Source organism: Canis lupus, chromosome 23 (genome assembly GCF_048164855.1).
Source record: "Canis lupus baileyi chromosome 23, mCanLup2.hap1, whole genome shotgun sequence".
NCBI lineage: Eukaryota > Metazoa > Chordata > Mammalia > Carnivora > Canidae > Canis > Canis lupus.
Window position 1 is genome coordinate 29722705 of NC_132860.1, and position 22008 is coordinate 29744712.

The 22008-nt window shown below is 52.7% G+C and overlaps 1 protein-coding gene across 1 annotated transcript in view; it reads right to left on the reverse strand.

The window, feature by feature from the left end:
* Positions 1 to 20612, reverse strand: part of LOC140615331 (guanylate cyclase D-like) — a 40070-nt gene extending 19458 nt beyond the window's left edge. The window contains exons 1-11 of the mRNA XM_072795232.1: positions 20558 to 20612; positions 18100 to 18858; positions 15485 to 15780; positions 13113 to 13467; positions 9786 to 9870; positions 9066 to 9162; positions 8851 to 8979; positions 7463 to 7543; positions 4148 to 4324; positions 3761 to 3917; positions 3335 to 3484 (exon numbers count right to left, since the gene is read on the reverse strand). Coding sequence (XP_072651333.1) covers positions 3335 to 3484; positions 3761 to 3917; positions 4148 to 4324; positions 7463 to 7543; positions 8851 to 8979; positions 9066 to 9162; positions 9786 to 9870; positions 13113 to 13467; positions 15485 to 15780; positions 18100 to 18858; positions 20558 to 20612 — 2341 coding nt within the window. The remainder of the gene's footprint in view (positions 1 to 3334; positions 3485 to 3760; positions 3918 to 4147; positions 4325 to 7462; positions 7544 to 8850; positions 8980 to 9065; positions 9163 to 9785; positions 9871 to 13112; positions 13468 to 15484; positions 15781 to 18099; positions 18859 to 20557) is intronic.
* Between the last annotated feature and the right edge of the window lie 1396 nt (positions 20613 to 22008).

Below are 22008 nucleotides of genomic sequence, written 5' to 3' on the forward strand. Positions count from 1 at the left end.
GGATGTGGCCAGGGAAAGAGTCTCACGCTAAGAGGCTGAAAGAGTGGGTTTTGATTTCTGGATCTCCCACCATCTCTTTAGGAGCTGGTGAACAATAGAGTGATCTCTCTGAACCTCAGTCTTCCCATCTGTGAAATGAACTTAATAAACTGCCTTCTTAGAGCGCCTGGGTGGCTCAGTTGGGCAGTTGGCATCTGCCTTCGGCTCAAGTCATGATCCCAGAGTTCTGAGAGGGAGCCCCACATGGAGCAGGGAGCCTGCTTCTCTCTCTTCCTGCTGCTCCCCCTGCTTGTGCTCTCTCTCTCTCTGTGTCAAATAAATAAATAAAATCTTAAAAAAAAATTAACTGCCTTCTTGAGAGGGGTGTAGAGGGAAGAGATGATGGATGTTAGACAGCCAACACCTAGCAGGCTCTCCCCTAACCCCAAACTCAACTGCTGCTGCTTGCCAGTGATGCCCATCCATGTGCTTGAAACCCTGACACTGTGGCTCTTTCCACCAGCTCTGCCACCCAGACACTTTCTGGTGCCACTTCCCCATGTAAGAAACCGGACCGTCTGCTTTCATTACCATCAACATTATTATTTCCCAAGACAGCCCCTGCCATGATCTTCCTGCCCCCACTCCCTGTGGTAAAGACTACCAGACCAAGTTGAGGTCCAACAGATCAGTGTTCTAGTTCTGGCTCAGCCACTCGCTGTCACTCTGTGCCTCAGTTTCCCCATCTAACAACTGCCCAATAAAGCTCTGCCTCAGGAAGCTGTTGGGAATACTGAGGGAGCTAAGAGATTCACAAGGGCACTGTGAGGAAGTGAGGTTGGGTACCAAGCTCAGACTTGCAGTGGATCCGGAGGGGACTTTTAGATCATGTTCTAAGTTATGTCACTTCCCTGAGCCTCAGTTTACTCACATATAAAAAGGGCATAAAATAGTACAGACCCAGAGCTGTCAGAGCTACAACAGGTTTCTCTCCGAGGAGGACTGGGATCCTCCTCTCTTGGCGGAGGAGGTGGGAGCCCTTGGCACCAGTAAGAAGAAGTTTCTTTCTGGATTTCAATACGCACCCCCCCCCTCCCCCCCCCACACACACACTTCTGTTGGCCTCCTTGTCAGGAATACTGCTTGAGCCCCTGTCTCATTTTACAGATAGGGAAACTGAGGCTCCTGGGAATGAAGTAGCTCACCTACAGCTACAGGGCTGGTAAAAAGCCAATTCTAGATCTGAGCCTGATCTCCTGGCCTGCATAATTTTCTTTGCCTGGAGGCTTCCAGCCTGCAGGCATCAGACCCTGAGGGCCTCTGAGTAAAGGGTCTGGAAAGCTGTATGTGCTTTCAAAAGAGTGTGGGCAGATGGAATCAATAATACATCACACACACACGTACAACTTTTTTTCAAGAGTGTCCGGATGGTGTTGTGATGAATAAAATACAAATCCATTTCCAAGTGTTGCTGATTTCAGAGCAGATTCTGTCTTTGGGTATTGTCTCAGTCAGCGGATATTAAAAATCAAATAGTGGCATGTGAGGCCCCAAACGTTTTTGACATTAAAATGGAGCCCTTATATGTGAACGTGCTGCAAACCGCCGGCCCAGGCCAGGCCAGGTCTCGTGTTCCCTCACCGTGCCAGGCCCACTGTCCACACCCAATGCATCACCGTGATTGACCAGCCACGCCAGTGGGTGAGGAAAGAGGCTATACGCATCCAGCAATGTGGGAACATGCCCCATGGATGACTCCAGGAGATTTTAGGGCAAGAGCACTGACCCACTGCTCTCTGCTGAATGAGAAGTCCCTTCACATCTCTGAGCCTCACTTGACTACCTATGAGGAATGCACTACCCATTTCACAGGGGCTGCAAGTGTTCCCCGAGGGTCTGCTTCCAAGTTGGGAAGTCAGGAGAGAATGTGGGATCCCCCATCAGCACATCCCTAAAACCAGTCAGGCAAATATGTATGGAATGCCCATCATGTGTCAGGCACTTTGTATAAAGAATTTCACTGAATCCCCACAACCACTCTGGGAGGCCGGCAACATGGTCCCCATTTTATAGATGATGAAACCGAGGCTCTTTGCCTGAAAGGGATTTACTCAGTTATGAAGTGGATTGGCATGGAGCTGGGCTGAGGTTGGTGTCCCCCAGTACCGGTGCTCTTTGCATTTAACTCCCTGAGACCAGGGAAGGCACTCCCCAGGAAGTAGCAGGCCCTAGACAGCCCAATCCAGTGGTGACCATCCGAGCATTCCAGGCCTGGTCCATTCCCCTTAAGGCTCATGCAGTCTAGGCCCAAAGGGCTGTGCACTGGCAGCATGGCTTGCACACCCCATCTGGCTGGTCTTCCCTCTCTCGGTGGGCAAATGTGGGGGGCCGGGCTGCTGAGGAGTGTTGAACAAATGGCCTGACAAAGGCCCCTCTCTTTCTCACTCCTCCACCTCATAAATTTGGGGCCTGGAATGCTCATTACTCATTGAGCAGTGCTTTGGTGGAGACAGGAAGTGAGCCAGGCCTCCCATGAGTTAAAGATTATCCACTGGGGGTGGGAGGGGATAGTAGGCTCGGCTCCATCGCTGTCCTGGACTGAGGCTGAGAAGCTAGGGTGGCTGTGGGGATGGCTGGAAGAACTGCCCAGAGTCTGGGTCACCCTGACAGGGAACAGAAGGGGAGAAAATGTTTCTGAAATTGGGCCCTGAAACTGACCCAGAAAAGAAAACGTCTAAGATCAGGTGATGATGGGGAAGCTGTGAGTGACAATCCTGCACACCTAAAATATAGGGACTGAGATGCTCCTGAAGGAGCCCCATCTGGGCAGAGAAGCAAGTCCCGCAATACTGAGCAGCCTGGCCCCTTCTGACACGGACCAGATGTCTGGCCCATTCTTTTTTATTCCATCCCCATTTTAAAGATGAGAAAACTGCGGCTCAGAGAGGGGAAGTGATTTGTGTAAGACCGTGTAGTAAGTAAGTGACACAGAGGGGGAAAACAGGTCTGTAAAAGCACAAAGTCAACACTGGGCAAGGGGGCTAGTTAGGGCATGAGCACCCGCAGACATGGCAATGACTCTGGCTGGCAAAGGCAGAAGGGAGTGGAGGTTTCCTTCCAGACACCAATGTCTTCGGCCCTGGAGCTGGTCGGCTGCCATTTGGGCCGAGCTGCTGCAGGCTGCCTGGCTTAAGCCAGAGAAACTCAATTCTCGTGGTCAAACCAAGTGACCACAGGGCAAGTGCGTCTGTGTGGTTATTTCCAGGCCTCGCTCCGCTGATGGCCACAGGGCTCCCCAGCTACATGGGGACTCCAGCCAGGGAAAGGCCGAGGAGGGAGGACAGGGGTGCCGTACCTTCTGCGGAGAGCCCCGAGGAGCTGTAGGGTGGGCCTCGAGTCAGCACCTCCTGTAGGACGATGCCGATGCTGAAGATGTCTGCTTTGAGGGTGCCCCGCCCAGGCGCCCCCGGCGCCCGCAGCAGCTCCGGAGCCGTCCACAGCAGCTCTGCAGTCACAGGGCAGGGCCACGCCGTCCTCACCCACTGACCACCAAGCTGGGCCGAGATGGGCGGTGCTTCACGCGGGTGGCGTCCTCGCCCAGGAGGAGGTAGGTACTTTGGTTCTGCCCCATTCACAGGCAAAGGGCCTGAGGCACCCTCAAGGTCACACCATGGAAAGTGCTGGAGGATCAGACATCTCCTCCCTCCCCTGCCTCATAAGCATCTGATTTAAACAGAGGCCTCAAAACCTACTGGCAGCCCCTGCCTCCCCCTGAGCTGACCTTCTGGGGCTGGCCGGGGGCGGGGAGCCCGCTGAGCATCCAGGAGTTCCGCATAACCATGGTCAGTGACCTTGAGAACAAAGCGTCCATCCACCACACAGTTTCGGGACTTGAGGCGGCCGTGAGGGAAATGCCGATGGTGCAGATACCTCATGCCCTGGAGTGGACATAATGGTGGTCCATGAGGGCTGTGATGAATGAAAGGGACCCCTGATCCTCTCAGAATCCCATAGACCTCAGAAACCCTTCCTGCCTGCTCTTACCTTTTCCCACCTATTCAAATTTTTCTTAAAGGGGAAAGAGACCAGGTCTTGGGAATATGAGCATCTCTTGTCTCCCTCCCCGCCCCATGGCCCCCATAGTTCCAGGCCCAGGGACGGTTCTCACACGGATCAAATCCAGCAACAGAGAGGCCTTGAAGGTCCAATCCAACCGCAGAGCTTCATTCCGCAGCAGGTCCTCCAGGCTGCCCCGGGCACAGTGCTCCAGCACGAGCGCGCTGACCCCAGGGGCCACAAAGACTCCCAGGCAGGCAGCAACGTTCTCATGCCTCAGCTCCCGCATCTGTTGGGGCAACAGGCACAGTAGCAGCCCCCAGGGGCTTGTCCAAGGCTGGACCAGGTACAATCCACACCTGGGCCTCCAATATTTAGCACCCAGGACAGGGCAGAGCACAGAGAGGCACCAGAAATGTTGAATGGTTGGGTAGATGGATGGATGCATAGATGCATGGATGATGAATGGATGAATGGATGGTGAATGGATGCATGGATGATGGATAATAGATGGATAGATTATTGATGGATAGATGGATGGATGGATGGATGGATGGATGGATGGATGGATGGATAAATGGGTGATTGGATGGATGGATGATGGATGGATGATAAATGATGGATAGATGGATGATGGATGGATAATAGATGATGGATGGATAAATGAGTAGGTAAACAAGTGAGGGGAGGGATGCCTGGGTGGCTTAGCGGTTAAGCGCCTGCCTTTGGCTCAGGGCATGATCCTGGAGTCCCGGGATCAAGTCCCATATCAGACTCTCTGCATGGAGCCTGCTTCTCCCTCTGCCTATGTCTCTGCCTCTCTCTCTCTCTCTCTCTGTGTCTCTTATGAATAAATAAATAAAAATCTTAAAAAAAAAAAGTGAGTGGAAGCATCATGAGTAAATAAGTGAATAAGTTGTAACCAACTGCACAGTATAGGGATCTAGGCCTGTTTCCCAACCTAACTGGCACAATGTGCCTGAAAACTGTACATTCTCTCCCCCCAAAACTTAAGGCCTGATGAGGAGAGGAAGAAGATCAGAAGAGGTCAGTCTCAAGAAGAAAACAGCTTCCTTGATGGCTGCCCAGCAAGTCAGAGAGCCCCAACCCACCCAGCAATTTTAACATTTGTTCAAGCAGGAAAGATAGAAGGCTTATTTGATGCGGCTTTCCTCACAGAAACAGTTCGAGTCAAGTGAGTGGGGGAGACCTGAATACAAGTCACAATCATATTAATATACACGGTGAATTGAGAATGACATCAATCCTATGACACTCCTGACCTCAAGACGTGGGACCTCTGTCCTTTCCCCTTGAATATGAGTGAGCTCTGTGATGACCGTGACCAACAGAACATGGTGGAAGTGATCTTGTGCATGTTGGGTCTGGTTCTTAGGACACTGGCAGCTTCTATTTCCTGTCTCTTGGAGCCCTCTCTGTTGGAACCCTGAATGACTGTAAGAAGTCCCTCTCCCCAGGAGGGCCTGCCTTCAACTCAGTTTGTGATCCCAGCGTCCTGAGATCAAGCCCCACATCAGGCTTCTCGCTCATCGGGGAGTCTGCTTCCCCCTCACCCTCTACCTGCCACTCCCCCTGTTTGTGCTGTCTCTCTCTCTCTCTCTCTCTCTGTCAAATAAATAAATAAAATCTTAAAAAAACAATCCCTCTACCCAGAGTCACCACACTGGAGGGATCACGTGAAGAGGCCTGGGACTACAGAGTGGAAAGTCAGGTCTACCTGACTTCCAGGCATTTCCAAATGACCTGCCACGCATGTGAGTAACCGAGCATGTAAGTAAAGCCATTTTAGGCCCTCTGGACCAGAGGTCAGCAAACTCTTCTGTAAAAGTCCAGTTAGTAAATATTTTAGGCTTTCAAGCCCATACTGTCTCTGTCACAAAGACTTCTTACCTCTGCCATCCAAAGCCAAAAGCTGACATAGACAATATGTAAAGGAATAAGCATGAGTTCCAGTAAAGCTTTCTCTATAAAACCAAACAGTAGAACTGGTTTGGCTCACAGGCCATAGTTTGCCAACCTCTGACAGCCCATTTACAAGCTGAATACCATTGAGGGACTCCCAACCAATGCCAAGTAGGACCAAAGACTTGTTCAGCTGAGCCCTGCCCAAATTTCCAACCCACACAATTATATCATAAAAATGATTGTTGTTTGAAGCCACAACATTTTGGGGAATTTGTTACACAGTCAGAGATAATCAGAGCATATTAAAGATTCTGAAAAGCCCAATGGCTAACCTAAGCAATTTCCAAAATTGGAAATTTGACCACATATAAGACATTTTCTTTTAAGGAACATCAACTCATTCTGGTTGCAAGATGCCCACTGGGAAATGCCTACCCTCGCCTCTAGTCACTTAATCTTTCCAAACTTGATTTTAGATGATAGTCATATGGGAAATAATAATAATAAAATTCACCATTTATCAAAGGTCCGCTCCTGGCCAGGGACAGTTCTGGGTTATTTCATATGTTCTCTCTAAACCTCATGATTCCCCAGGAGTGGACTTAATTAGCTCCATTTTACAGGAAAGCTAAGCATTTCATGGAGGCAGATTTCTACCTGGGACCTTCTTTTTAAATTTATTTTATTTAATTTATTCACGAGAGATGCACAGAGAGCGGCAGAGACATAGGCAGAGGGAGAAGCAGGCTCCCCGCAGGGAGCCCAATGTGGGACTCCATCCCAGGACCCCGGGATCATGACGTGAGCCAAAGGCAGACGCTCAACCTCTAAGCCACCCAAGTGTCCCTACCTGAGACCTTCCTGACTCAAATCCTCTGCAATGTCCCCTAACCCACAGTGCCTCTCAGGATGATGGCAATCTCAGGGGTGAAGGGGCTTATGTGGTTAGTGATAACAAGTAAGTGGAAACTCCCTGAAGGAAGGAACCTCATTCTTCTCAGCTGTAGCCCCAAACCTAGAACATGGCCTGGCACATAGGGGGTGCTCAATACACAGTAAATAAATGGGTATATGGATGGAGGGATGGAGGGCACAGGATAAGGTCCTTCGGGGGTATTGATGATACTGACAGAAGGGACGGTGCCCCTGGTGGTCATGGTGATGGCCATATTGGGGTGGTGATGTGACTTTAGGGATGCTGGTATGTAAGGATGACAGTGATGGTATGTAACTGTGGTTGAGGTGTCAGCCATGGGACAGTGATTGTGACAATAAGAAGGACTCGTTGGTGGGACGCCTGCTTCTCCTTCTGCCTGTGTCTCTGCCTCTCTCTGTGTGTCTCTCATGAACAAATAAATAAAATCTTTTTAAAAAAAGAAGAAGAAGGACTCCTTGCTGAGACTAGAAGCTTCTATGTTGAGTGGGGACTACTCCATCCCACTAGGGGTCTCCTGACAGCACCCCCTCCACAACCCACTCCCCACACCCCCTGCAGCCCTACCTTTCTCAGGAGGCTGAGGCAGCTGGGCCGCAGCTCCGGGGCAGTCCCCGCTTCAAACCTCTTCAGCCACACCCACTCCCCCTGTTCAAGGAAGAACAAGAAAGAATTCACTACTTGCTATGCGACCTTGGGTAAATCCCTCAGTGTCCCTCGGCCTCTCCTTCTTCCCCATCAATGTATCCGTTCTGTGTGCTCCTGGCCAGCAGAAACCAAAGACTTTCACTTTGGTGGGGCAAAGCCAGGGGCCTGGCTTTGGCTGACAGACCCGAATTCAGTCTTAACTCTGCCACTGTCTGGCTCTGTCACCTCGGACAAGTGACTTTGGTTCTCTGAGCCTCGTGTTCCAACTCTGTAAAGCGAGGATGAGAGCCCCACCCACACTGCCAAGGGCTAACTAACAATGGGTGCATGGAGCGCATGTTAGCTCCCGGTCTCAGGGTCAGCTTTACTCTGCTGGCCTCGGGCACCCACAACACCCCAAAGCCCGCGAAGTGACCGGGCCTCAGTGACCCAGGGCCTGCAGGGGAGGGGCGGGCGGGAGAGAAGGAAGCGCGGGCCGGGGCTCTGTCCTCGCTGACCTGGCCCAGAGCTGGCTGCAGCCTGAGCCCTTGGTGCTCTGTCACTGATGACTTTCTGTCTCCTCAGCCTCACCCACAGCCTGTCAGCTAACTCAGAGGAGAGACAAAACACACTGTGTACATCGCGGAAGCCTCCTTTCAGCATCAAAGAAATAAAAGAGATGCGATTTCCCTGGGGAGAAGGTGGAAAAGAAGGAGCATGAGCCTCATGCCGCTTCCCGAGTGATTAGCCCGGCTCATCAACTACTGAGTCACAGAATATGAGAATCAGAGCACCAGCGGATTGTCGAATTTAAGAACACAGCACCCGAGGAGCCGCGGTGTCCTCAGCAGCTTTAGAATCCTGCGGGTCTAATCCCCCACTTTGCAGCCTCCCTATCAGCTGGTGCTGAGGCTCTGCCCACAGGCTGTCTGGGGTTGTGCGTGGCCCCACACCTCGGGGCCCCAGGGACCTGCGATCTCACTGTCCCTTGCTGAACCAGGCAAGAGGGTGACCCAGGCTGGCCCTGGTGCTGAGCGAAGCCCACATGCTGGGACTGCCCAGCCCCAAGTGGCCAGAGCCTGGCCATTCCCAAGGTCAGATCACAAATCATGCTGAACTGGGAGCTGGGAGTCCTGCTTCCCCACTCCTCCCAGGCCACTGATATGCTGTGGGACCCAGGAAAGTCACTGGTGCTCTTCAAGCCTCAGTTTCTCACTCCGTAACAGGAAGAATGACATATGGAAGACCAAGAGGCTGTGGGCTCCCTCAGCTTCTCCCAAACTGACTGCAGCTCCTTGGGCCTGGACATGGGTGGCAGAGGCCCTCACCTGGTACAGGGCCACATTGGTGGGTTCCTGGGGAGCTAGCAGGCTCCTTGCTGACCCCTGGGCCACCGACCTCAGGCTCCCACCTTCCACCGCACTCCTTGAATCGCTCACACTGTCCATGTGCAGCCGCTGGAGGGGGGGCAGGCATGGTCAAGCCCCTGGAGCAGGGTGCGGTCAGCGCCTTGCCCAGCCAACCCCAGGCCTGCCCCGCCTACCCGTCTGCTCGGGGGCCGATGGATGAAGGTGAGCTCCTGGGCTGTCAGCAGGATCCGGTGGGGGCCCCGCACCAGCCGCAGCTGTTGGATGCCCAATCTGGAGGCAAGAGAAAGTACAGGATGGAGGGATGGCACACACGCCATTCCACTTTGATCTGGCCCCTTGGACCTACGCTGATCCAGAGTTCTCTTCCTGTCTCCCCGGGAGTCCCAAACTGGGCTGGGATGGCACCGCTGAGCACTGCCTCCTGCAGAGGCCTTGACCTCAGTTCTGGGCTCGGCCCCTTACCTGATATGCCTGCTGGTCCCTAGCCTGGAAGTTCCCAAACTGCCTGGGAAGGTTCCTGGGGAGTCAGAGCCTGGGGTGAGGGCTGAGGGCGGAGTGCAACCCCTCCCAGTTGTGGCTGGGGCTCAGACCCAGGAAGAATTGTTTTCAATGCTAAAGGGCCCAGGGAGTCATCGTGGTCAAGCCCTCATTGCCCTCAGGGAGGGACAGTCTTGTCTAAGGTCCCAGGCTTCTTCCCCAACTTTCAAATAGACCTTTCCTAGAGGCACCCCAGCCTCCACAGGGCCCTGAGGGAGGCTCTAGGATGGACAGGAGTGCTGGGTGGTCCTGAGGTCCTGGGTTGGAGGGTAGGAAAGCCTCCTGCAGGTTGCCAAGACTGTCCCTACCCCTGTGGGGTAGGGAAGGATGAGGCTCCCGTACAGGCAGAGTCTCACCTGATGAGGCAAGTGAGGGCCCCGCCGGCCAGTACCAGGATACAGGCCAGGGCAAAAGCGATGAGGCTGCCCGGGGGCTGCACATCTGTGGCGGAAGCAGGGCGCATGTGAGTCCTAACAGTAACAACCACACAAGGAGGGCAACCCCATTCCCCCAGCTCCTGCACCTACTCCTTGTCCTTCCTCTGGGAAATGGGAGCACAAACCCCTATCCAAACCCTCCCCAGGGATGAGGCTCAGAACGGCCTCCAAGTGGGAAGGTCCGATCTGTGGCCTGGTCATCACACACAGATACTAATTCCTAGCACTTCCAGCTGGGCTCTTGGGCTCCCTGTCCCCAGGTCCCCATGGATCCTGCCCAGATCCCTTTACAGTCCTGATCATACTATGGTCTTTTGTCTGTTGGCTTATCAGGTCCCTTCCTACTAGACAGAGTAGCTGGATACCAGGGCCTGTGTCTTATTCGCCACACTGTCCCTGGCACCCAACACAGGGCCTGGACAAGGCAGGTACTGAATAAAAATTTTGTAACCCAGTCAATTGCTGTCCTACTTCTTACATCCATGCTGTGATGGGCCACTCACTACCTGTTTTGGCAGCCAGTCTCATTGTCCTTCACTCTGACTGTTAGGAGAGCCCTCCTTACACTGAATCCAAGTCTCCAGCCCTCGTGTCAGGAGCTGGATGTAAAGAGTCTGCTAAGGATCACTGGGCAAGATTGGGAGGGCTACTTTGCTCAGGCAACCCTGGCCTCAGCTTAGGCTGCCAAGGAAGCTAAATGCCCAGCCCTCTTGCTGCCACAGGAAGGGAGCCATCCCTTCTTCCTTCCATGCCTCCTCCCTTCCCTGGTGCACTGCTGTCTGCCCCCTGCTGAGGCCCCAATCTGAGTTAACGCCATCATAATAATAGCAGTGAATACCCTGCAATCCTATTATACTATTGTATTGCATTAAGCACGTATTCTGAGGATATTATGTATTTCATTTCAGTTATTCTGCACAATGACCTCTGGAAGTAGGCATGGTCATGATCACAATTTTGAAACAGAGGAGTTGAAAACAGAAGATGAAAACAGAGAGAAGTTACTGTCTATGAGTGGCAGAGCCTGGGTTCAAACCCAGTGGCAGTTTTTCTCTGGCATCTGGGCTTCTAACCAGAGCACCAATCTGGCTCTCACCCCGGGTCCGAGGGGGTAAGCTCTGAGTCTTTCTGGAGGGAGCCAGCACACAGTATGTGGCAGAAAAGCATTCCAGGCCTAGATGGCAGCAAATGCCAAGATCTGAAGCAGGAGCAGCCTGGTGTGATCACGTGAGGGCAGAGCAGAGCAGAAGACATGCCAAGGAGCCCAGGGGGCCAGGGTGCTGTGAAGCTTGAGGCCAGGACTCCTGCTTAACTCCAGGCAAGGCCAAGCCTCTGCAGGTTCTGCTGGGAGAGTGTCAGACCTGATTATGTTTCTAAAGGATCCTCCAACCTGCCAGGTTGTACAAGGACCAGGGGTAACAGGGTATAATCCAGCAAGAGATGTCAGGGGCCTGGTCCAGGGTGGGGGCAGTGAATGATGAACGGCTCTGCTTCTGGCCAAATTCTAAAGATAGAGCCCCCAGGGTATGTTGACCCACTGGATGTGGGGTATGAGGAGACAGAGGGCTCCTGCGCCTCTGGGAGGTTGGGGGTGCCATTACCTGCAATGGGGAAGATGGTGGGAGGCAGGTTGGGGGCAGATCAGGAGTTCAGTTTCAGACAACATCAAGTTTGAGATGCCTACTAGACCTCCAGGTAGCTCTTTACTGTCAAGTAGGAGATTGGGGAGATATGGAGTTCAGGCGCTAACAAGGATGGAGATGTCAACCTGGGACCATAAGAATGGATAAGTTGCCAAGGGAGCGAGCGCAGAGAGAATGCAGAAAGGCTCAAAGCACCGAGCCCACAGGAGTCGGTGGTAACAGGTCAGCACTGTAGGAGGACAGAAAAGGTGACTGAGAAGTGGCATGAGCAGTGGAGCTGAGCTCTCCCTGGCCCTGGCCAAGCAAGGCAAAGACTGACATGACAGTTGGCCCTAGGCCTCAGCCCCATGGAGGCCATTGGTGGCCTCCATATGGCTGCTCCTGTTAAGAGAATGGTGGACAGAGTCAGTGGAGAAGATTGAAGAGAAGAGGGGAAGTGACATTTAATCCACTTAGCATGGACGCTGTTTCAAGGAATCTTGTTGCCAATGGGAGTCAAGGAATATGGCTTGGGCTGAGAGGAGACGTGAACGAATGAATGAATCTCTAAGGTTAATATTTCAAGAGAATCAGATAAAACAAAGAACGTGGCATATCCTCTTGCCAAAAGAACCCTGAGACTCAGGCAGCAGAGAAGCCAGCCCTGGATAGGACAGTCCAGCCGGTCCCCAGGGTTCCCAGGTGTCACCTGGGGGAGTGGTTTTCACTGAGAACACCTGACCACACAGCTCGTTCTGTCTCCTTGAAGTACAAGGAGACAGAACCTGCTCCTGGACTCGGCCTTGCCCCTCGTGCAAGGACAGGTGGTTGAGGGTGCTAGGTCTTTGTTCCTATTTATGTATCAGAGATGGAGACCTAGAGAGGGTATGCAACTTGCCCAAGGTCACACAGCTGGTCGGCAGCAGCACTGAGCTGTAACCGTAAGTACATTTGCTCCAATGCCGCTGCCGTCTGTTCTCTCAATCCATGGTGGCTGATCAGTTGTATTGGGGATGATCATGACAATCCTGGGCTACAGTGTAAGTCACCGTGTTTGGATCCCTGAGATAAGGCCCATCCTGGGGCCAGTGCTGCTGCTCAGCCTCCCATCACCCTGGCTTCCCTATTCATAGCTCTGATCACACTGTGTTATGTTGTTTTCAGCTGTCCCTGTCTCTGCCACCAGACCGAAGCCCCTGGAAAGCAGGCTCTGGGGCTGGTCTTCAAGTACATCAGCTCTATGGGGGCAGGGACATCTTTTCATTCACTCCTAGAGCCCTGGGGCTGTGCACAGTGCCTGAGACTTGGGAGGTCCTCCAGCAGTATTTGTGGAAGAGAAGGTGCAAAGAAACAATTGGGTGAATGTAGCTTCATGAGTCTGGGGAACAGATGACACTGGTCCTTCTCAGCATAGGACACACACCCTATGAACATAAAGCAATTCACTCACGTGCTGTGGGGAGCACAAAGGAGGGGCCTTCAGCCCTAACAGGTAAGACAAGTAAGATTTAACCAGGCAAGATGGGGAGCACTCCAGGAAGAGGAAAATGCATTGGTTGGGTGGATGGATGGATGGATGGATGGATGGACGGAGAGATGAATGGATAGATGAATGGTGAATTACCTCTCACGCATAGCATTTTGGGGTCAAACCAGCAGCTGGAGTCACGTGCCGGAGGGGCCCCTCCTGGAAAGTGTATGGCCCTGTCCAGGGGCTGCACTTGCCATGTGCCTGTGTCCAGAATGTGAGTGGGGACCAGCTGGCTTCCCCGACCATCTGTGTCCAAAATGACATACTGAGCCAGCCTCCTGCCCTTCTCATCTGTCCGGATCCTCTGGCTAAAGCCAGCCACATTCAGAGCCCCAGTATGGTCCCCCAAACGGGCCCCTGAGAGTCCTGCACCATGGCTCTCAGAGCGGTTCAGGGCGTGGGCCAGCAGGACAACAGCATCATAGATGGTCCCAAAGAGCGGGGACACCTGTGGAAGAGAAGGTCCCTCAACTCTATAACCCCATTGCACAGGCTCCCAGACATCTCTGAGCCCCACCTGCAGCAATTGGGTGGATTATTACCCCTTCCAGGCCCCCAACACAATCCTCTCTGGGGTCCCACAGACCTCAGTCCCCTACTCAGTGGTATCACAGTCTCCGAGGCCACCACCAACTCTGATGTCTCACAGGCATCTCAAATCTGCCTGATATGTCTGAATTGGAACCCTCTTTGAGGTAGGTTCTCTCTGATTCTGCTACACAAACCCCACTCTTCCCACACTTTGGGAAATGGAACTACCATCTATCTGGTGTCTCAAGTCTAGGTTTGATTCCCAATTCCTCTCTTTCTCTTGTCCAGTTCATCTTTGAATCTTTTTGGTTTTATTTCAGAATTTATTGCCAACCCAATTGACTCCTCACCCCCTCTGCTCCCTCACTGCTCACCCAGCCCACACAGGAAACTCCTAAAGGCCTCCTTGCTTCATCTGGGTCTCTTCAAAACATTCAGGCAACCAAAGAATTTTTTTTAAAAAAACATAAATCTAGGGGCTCCTGGGTGGCACAGTCAGTTGGGTGGCCGACTCTTGGTTTTGGCTCAGGTCATGATCTCAGGGTTGTGGGATGGAGCCCTGGGTCAGGCTCTGTGCTCAGCACAGAGTCTGCTTCAGATTCTCCCTTCCTTTCTCTCTGCCCCTCCCACTTGTACTCTCTTTCTCTCTCAAAAAAATCTTTTTCAAAAACATAAATCAAATGATTTCATACTTAACACCTGTTGATGGTTTCCCGTTTCACTTATAAGTTGAGACTCCCTACCCTGGCATACAATGCCTCACATGGCTTGGCCCCAAGCTCATCTCAGACCCCTGTTCCCACCTTTCATGACAATCCAGCCTCTCCATGCCCTCTGCCTGTTCCTCTAGCCTCCAAAGCTCACTCTGCCCCCAGGCCTTTACACCTGACACTTGCCCTGCCTGGTCACTCTCACACAGATCTTCACCTCCCTGCTCCTTCCCATTCAGGACTCAGCTCAAGTGTCACCTCCTCACAGTGGACATCCCTGCCTGTTATAAAGCTTGTTACCCACTATTCCATCCCGACCACTCTCTGTTATTTAATCCCGTTTAATTTTTTTGGCAACATTATTGTGATTTGAATTTGGCTATATGGTTGCTTGGGTATTATCTGTTTGCCCCAATATAATGGAAGCTCTCTGAAGGCCAGGGCTGTCTTATCCATCACTGTGTTCCTGATGCCTGGCCCAGGGGCACAGCAGAAAGACTCAGTTCACGTCTGTCAGATGAATGGCTGGTTCTAAGGCCCTCCATCAGCATCTGCATCCCTGTCACCACCTCCAGACACTGTTTCCTTCTTGTCACCAAGAAATAGACATCCCAGGAGGGACTTAAGCAGCTGAGTCTTATACATCAAAGCTGAGCCAGCACCCACACCCCCACCACTGGCACTCCTCAGATTTATAGCAGTGACTCCGGAAAAATTTCCCATTCTCCCACACCCCAATATCTCTCCTACCCATCTGCACAATTTGCTAGGCAGATGCAGAGGAAGACAAGGGACAGTGTCTGAGAGAAGAAGAACAGCTGGGCCAGAAATGAAAATTCCGGGCACTGAGTTGGAGATAGAAAAATAGAAGCATAAAGTCACAAGAGAAGGAAAGTTGACAAAGCAGGCCGAGAGCAATTAATAGACACACACATGCCTGAACACACGCACACACACACACACACACACACACATAGACATGAGAGAGAGAGAGAGAGAGAGAGAAAGAGATAAAGAGAGAGAGAGTTGGAGAACATATATCTAGGGACTAGGGAGAGACACTTGGTCCGACAAGGGACAGGTCATGTACCCACAGTGGAGGTGGGACTGGTTGGCCAGGTGGTTGGCTGGCCAAGGCCAAGAAGGCCTAGAGTGGGTGAGAAATGCACGTAACCTGCTTGCAGCCCCACACCCTGGGCCCTGTGAGGGCCGGTACTGACCTACCTGCTCTGGCTCCAGGTGGGCAGCCACTTCTCCACTGGCCTTGGCAGCTTCAAAGGCCTTGTCCACAGGGTCAGACTCCAGGCTGATGGTGAGGACCGCATCATAGACCTCCTGCAGGGGCCCACTGTTGCCAAGGGCCAGGTAGGAGTGGTTGCGGTAGGGCAAGGCGAAGAGCATGGTATCGTAGGGCAGGAAGACCAGCCTCCCATCTGCTAGGCCCTGGGCCCACGCTCGGCTTAGCAGGGCAGTCTGCTCCAAGCCCCCCAGGAGCGCCGAGTGCATGCACAGCACCACAACTAGGGGTAGAAGCGGCAGGCTTACCTTGCAGGCCTTCCCTGAAGCCCAAGGTTTGTGGCCCTGGAGAGCTGCTCATGGCTCTCAGGTCCACTCCCCTACCATGAACACATTGCTCTTTACCTTAGTGAAGGAGATATGGCCTTGGTGATAAGGCAGCCAGTTTTGTCCCCAGGCACCCAGGACAGAAGAGAGCCCCTGTCCAAGGCAAGGGCCTCACACACCTCTCCCAGGTAGAGATCCCCTGGGTCTTTCCTCTCTTCTCCACTTGGGTCCCTGGCCAGGGCTACAGCCTCACCCAACAAAGGGTCACCACTCACCTTGGCCATGGTCCAGGTTCCTACTGCAATCCCCTTCTCTAGGAAATCCAGGGAAACGGAGCCACCAAGGAAGGCTAGGGGTTCCCCTGCTGGTGCCTGAGGCCCTCTGGTCATGTGGGAGTCAGAGCCTGGAGCCCTGAGCTCTGCGGAGCCTCTGGATGCTGTGTGGGCCACGGACCACGAGCCACTTGCTCCCTGTCCTGGCTTAGCAGGGAGGACCCTCAGAGACTCACTCACTAAGACTGGGAAGAAACAGAACCAGGGCTTCCTTTGCCCCAACTCTTCTGCCTTGTGCTTGTTCTGGCTTCTAACCCCAAAAAAGCCTTTGTTTTATAAGTTGGGGGAGCTGTTCTGCAGTTGGCCACAAAGGAAAGCTGGTGGCCACATCCGGGAGGAAGCATGGACTGGGCAAGTTCCACACTGATGGCAAGCGGTGGTCACTGATGCTGGGCACTATTGTAAGCCCCTTATGTGCTGTAGGCCTCTCATCTCCACAACCCTATGATGGAGGGGGTTTATTAGCCTCAGGTCACTGATGAGGACACTATAGCACAGAGAGGTTCAGTGAGTTGCCGGAGGTCACACAGCTGGTAGGAGGTGGGGCCAGGAATGAGACTCTGGCAATCCAACCTCAGGGAATGTGTCCTGAACCAGTCTGACTCCTGGCCCCCGAAAGCCCCCAATTTGGTTGGAACTCAATAACCTGCAGCAGGGGTGGAGGAGGAGTCTGATGAGGTGTCCTCCACCTCCTGCCACCGTGCTCTGGCCACACAGAACTGAGCTGTCCATTTTCCTAGTCCCATCAACATGTTTCCTCCATTCCTTTTCTCTAGCCCTTTGCCTGGAACACCTTCCTCTTCCTTGCCGCCTGCCATCAACTTCTTCTCAGGCCCTACCCTGGTGCCACCTCCTCTGTGAAGCCCTCCCTCCCCCAGAGTAAAGCGGCTCCCGTCCAGCTCCCTGGGCACCCTCTCCCCTCCACCTCCCTAGGCTCCTAGCCAGGCTCTGGCCCCGAGTAGCACTCAATGTGGCTGAATAAAGTGTTTACAAAGTGCTCAGCATCTGCTGCTCATGACCCTGCGAGAGAGGTGTCATTATCCCCATTTCACCTGCTGGAAAACCAGGGCTCAGAGAAGCGAGGTCCTGTTCCTCATGGGCAGCAGGCTCACTGGGGCCAGGTCTCACTGCCCACCTGGCAGGAGCTCCGGATGCGGCCACACCAGCTCGGGGGCCGCCCACCCACCCTCCCCGTGCAACGGCTTTGATTCGCTCAGATGGAGGACACAGTTGGGGGTTTCAGAAAACACTTTCCTCTGCTACCTCCTGAGACCTCCAGGGCCCAGCTCTATTCCTCCTCTGATTCTCCAAGCTCTATTCCCTTGGACGGCCTTGACCTCTCTGTCATAACCACCTGCTTATATACCTGTGTCTCTATTAGATAGTCTCCCCAGAGACCCTCCCCCTTGTCTGTCCTGTTCACCCATGCGACCCAGCACTCAGCACAGCAGGGACTTGATAAATGCAAGAAGAGATTTATCAGGCCACCCAGCTGGCTCAGTAAGTGGAGCATGCACCTCTTAATCTCCAGGTTGTAAACTCCAGCCCTGTGTTGGGTATAGAGATTACTTAAAAATAAAATCTTAAGAAAAAAGTGATTCTGACTCTAGCTGCCTTCCTGGGCTCAAATACTGCTACATTCTCATTTCCCTCAGTTTACCAGGCAGGAAGCGAGAAAGCTTTTGGCTCCCACTCCACAGAGCTTGAATCAGAGCTCAAAATCTGACTGCACGGCTTGCCAGCTGTGTGACTTGGGCAAGTTACATACCTTCTCTGAGCTGCAAAGTGCAGAGCTCCACAGGACTAGCTCACAGAGCTGCTGTGAGATTAAACGCAGGGCTGTCATCAAGTGCTCAGGCCAGTGTCTGAGGCAGAGAAAACTCCCCATCAGCGGCCATATGAGGCCCTGTTGCCCGCGGGAGGAAGGCACCCATGTACACTTACTTTTCAGGCCATCCACGCTGCAGAGCTGCTCCAGGACCTCCGTGGCCCCCTGCTCTCCAGGTCCTAGAGAGGTCACCAACCCCACAGGCAGCCCATGTGTCCTGAGAGTCATGGCCACCTGCCGGGCTGTGGCCACCCAGATGTCCTGGTGGGAGGACACAATGGCCACGTGAGCCCAGCCAAAGTGTCTCATGATAGACAGCAGCACATGGGCAGCAGAAGGCAAGGTGGGCACCAGCTCACTTCCTCCTTCCGGAGCTCCGCACGCCCAAGAGAAGAGGGTCTTGCCCCAGCCTTGGGCCAGCAGGGCTGCTGCTTGGCAGTAACCAGGATTGACGGGACCCACAAAAGCAGCTATGGTATTCTTGTGGGCCAGAAATGTGGCCAGGGCGTGAGGGGTGTCACAGCCTGTGGGAAGGACCACGGAAACCAGCCTTGAGCCCAGCACCAGGGAGGAGTCCTGGTTGGCTTGGTCCACAGCCAGTTGGGCAGCCACACTGGGGAGGGCCTGGGCAAAGATGGGGTCACAGTCCCAGGGACCCAGCACCCCTAAGGTGAAGGTCCCTGCCCCCTGGGCCAGATCAGGGAGGGAGCCGGCCCACAGAAGAGCACCCCAAAGCACCACAGAGAGAAGAGGACGGAAAAATGCTGTCCTCAGATGACTGAACGTGGACCCCCATGGGCCCTGGCAAGGCAGGCACATCTTCCCATGTGGCAGCATCCAGTACCAACCTTCAGGGTACAAGCCTCCCTCTAGTCCTGGGAAAAAGGGACAAGAATAAAGTTGCTTTCTAGCATTTTCTGCCATTACTCCCTGCATGATTCTGAAGCAGACAGCACCTTCCCCCAGAATCTCAGCCTCCTCATTGATAATATGAGGGATTTGGGCCCATCATATCTGAAGACATCCCCTGCTGCCCCCACTCGAGGGGCCTAACATCCTCTCTGAGACTGTCTCACAGCCTGGTGATGCCCACGCACAGTCCTGGGCTGAAGTTCAGGCTCTGGACTCAGAATGTGCCAGCCCTGGCTCACTGCTTCCCATCCTTCTTGCCCTAGACCAATCCCTGAGGTTTCTGAGTCTCATTCCCTATTCCTGTAAAAATGTGGAAAACAAAGCCTACTTTATGTGATGACTTAGCATAATCTCTGGTCCTTAGGTGTTCAATAAATCCTGCTTTTCTCAACCTATGATTTGTTTCCTGCACTCATCATCCCAGGTGGGCTAGTTCTTCGGGTGCCCTTCTGAGCCTGCCCCTGCCCTTCCCCTCCAGCCCAGCACCATCCCACAGCACTTGACTCTGCTGGACTCTGGGGCTCTGTAGTGCTACCAGGGCCTGGATACGGGCAGGGACCTCATCGTGTTTGCAGCAAGTGGGTTTACAATGCACATGCGCAGTCCCATCTCTAATCCCCTCGGCCCTGTTCAGACAACGATCTTTCTATCTTCACTGTACAGGTGAGGAAACTAGGGGAGATGAATGGAGTTGGCGGAGAGACAGGATAAGGACAAGTCTCTCCAATGCATCCTCCAACCCATGCAGGACCTCCTTGACAAGGATATTCAGACTAGAGCAGCCCCACTCCATCCTACTGTCCCCGACTTTGATGTCCACCCTGAAGCCCTACCACTTCTGCTTAGCCTCTGCCAACAGCCTTGTTGTGGCCCATTCCCGATCCATGGCACTCAGCCAAGTCATCCCACCTCCCTCATGCAGCCAGCAGCCTTCCACTATGGGTGCCCCAGGAAGGTGTAAAATCCAATCTCACCCTTAAGAAATTGCCAGGCCGATAGGGAGGTAGTTTCCAGCCAAATGAAGAGCTGACCACAAGTGCAGGCAGTAGGCAGGACCAGTAGAGAGGTACTGTGAGCTCATGGAGGGCTTTCCAGAGGAGGCAGGCTGGAAGCAGCCTATACTTGGAAGTGCAGGTCAGGAGAGTAAGGGGATGCCTTCTCAATGCCAATAACAATGGTCTGTGCAGAGGAGGTCTTTAGAAATTTTATTCCTGAGCACCTGACTAGCGCAGTAGGTTAAGCATCCAACTCTTGGTTTTGACTCAGGTCATGATCTCAGGGTTACAAGATTGAGCCCTGTGTGAGCTCAGTGCCCACTGGAGAGTCTCTCTCCCTCTCCCTCTGCCCCTTCTGCTCATGCTCTCGCTCTCTCTCAAATAAATAAATAATTTTTAAAAAAGATATTATGTTCAGTGCAGAGGAATAAGAAGTTCCTTGGAATCATACAGAGGAATAAGCCCTGATTTTATCACTCCCTTGTCCCTAACCCTGGATGAGATGCTTAACTTCTCTGGCCTCCATTTTCTCATCAGTAAAGTGCAGACGACAATAGCTATCTGGCAGATATTGTGCCAAAGACTAAAATGCGTAGAGTACCTACAATGGTAGGGAGGTAAGAAGTAGTAAGTAGTACTCGCTAAATGGAAGTAAGTGGATACTTACTATGTGGAATAGTTATCATCATCACCAGCACTGTCATCGCCATGATCATCACCATCTTGAGATCTTTGAGGAGCAGCAGGTTAGTATGGTGTAGAGAGAGCTGGACTGCGAGGTGGAGGCCTGAGTTTCAGCCCCAGTCCTGCCCCTGCCCTCCTTGAGGCCTCCGCCTCCCTGTCTGTGAAAGTAGCCGGGTTGCAGTGCTAGCCAACCTCGAGCTCTTCAGGCCTGTGATGCTGCTGTTCTCTCAGCTCAGGACTCAGTGACTTGGGGAAGGCTGCTCTCCTGCAAGCCTCTGAGGAGCACGCTCTGTGCCCTCCCTCCTCTTCTGCTATGATGCACCAAGTGGTCTCCTAGCATCCCCACCCCTCGGGATGAACCCCTCTGAGCAGCTGGGCTTGTTCTGGGCTCACAGAGAGCTAATTGTTTCCGGTTGGAAACGTCAGCATATATGCCTGATGCTAATGACAGCCACCTCTCCCCCTAATTTGTACTTTCCAAAGCACCTGTGATCCACTACTTTGCCTTGTCCTCCCAGACACCCCAAGAAGAAACCTTTTACCCTCTTTTCTGGAGCAGAAAATTGACTCCGAGGGAACAGCAATACGTCTAAGCTCTTGCCAAAAGTTAGGACTGTGTTGGGACTGGAGCTTGGCTTCCTATCTCCCAACCAAAGACAAAAATCAACTTTTTATCAAACGCCTAGAATATCACAACTGAAGGATCCTTGAAGATCTAAGTACTTAAACCAACTCCTCTATGTACAGATGGAGAAACTGAGGTACAGAAGGCATATGGATTTCCTTTAGTCCCAAAAATCAGGAGCAGGCTCCCATGGCACACAGTCCTGCTGGCTACACTCAGCATCCCAGGAATCCTGCAGCTGATGGCATGCAGGGACTCAGAGTAGACTCAGGCCCAGAGCTACTTTTAGCTCAGCTCTGCTGCTGACGTTTGGAACAAGAGTCCACACCTCTTTCTGTGCCTTGATTTTCCCATCTGTACAAGGAAGACTTAGTTTAGATGTGTAGGTCTCCAAAGATCCTTCAGCTCTAATGCTCTCTTTGTCAGTAAAAATCAGGAAATGAGTGGTTTTTGTCTCTGAAGTTGGCCATATCTCCCAGCCCTTCCCCCAGGAGTGTGTGAGCTGTCAGTGCTTCCGCCTCCAGCACAATGGGTTAATTCAACACCCTCCTAGGGAAAACCATTTGTATTTTTAGACTCTAGGAGATGGATGCTGATGAATAGGCACAGATTTCTTGGCTCATAGAGCCAAGCCCATGGAATTAGTCAACTCATAGTATCATAATTCAAAAAGAGAAAGATGCCTTTGGCTGCATTAAAAGACAAATGAGCAAAATTAAAAAGTAATGGGAACACAAGGAAGGAAGATGGAGGATTCCTGTTAGAGCCAGGGTTCCTTTAGCTCCTATAGCCAAGGGTCATCCTCATGA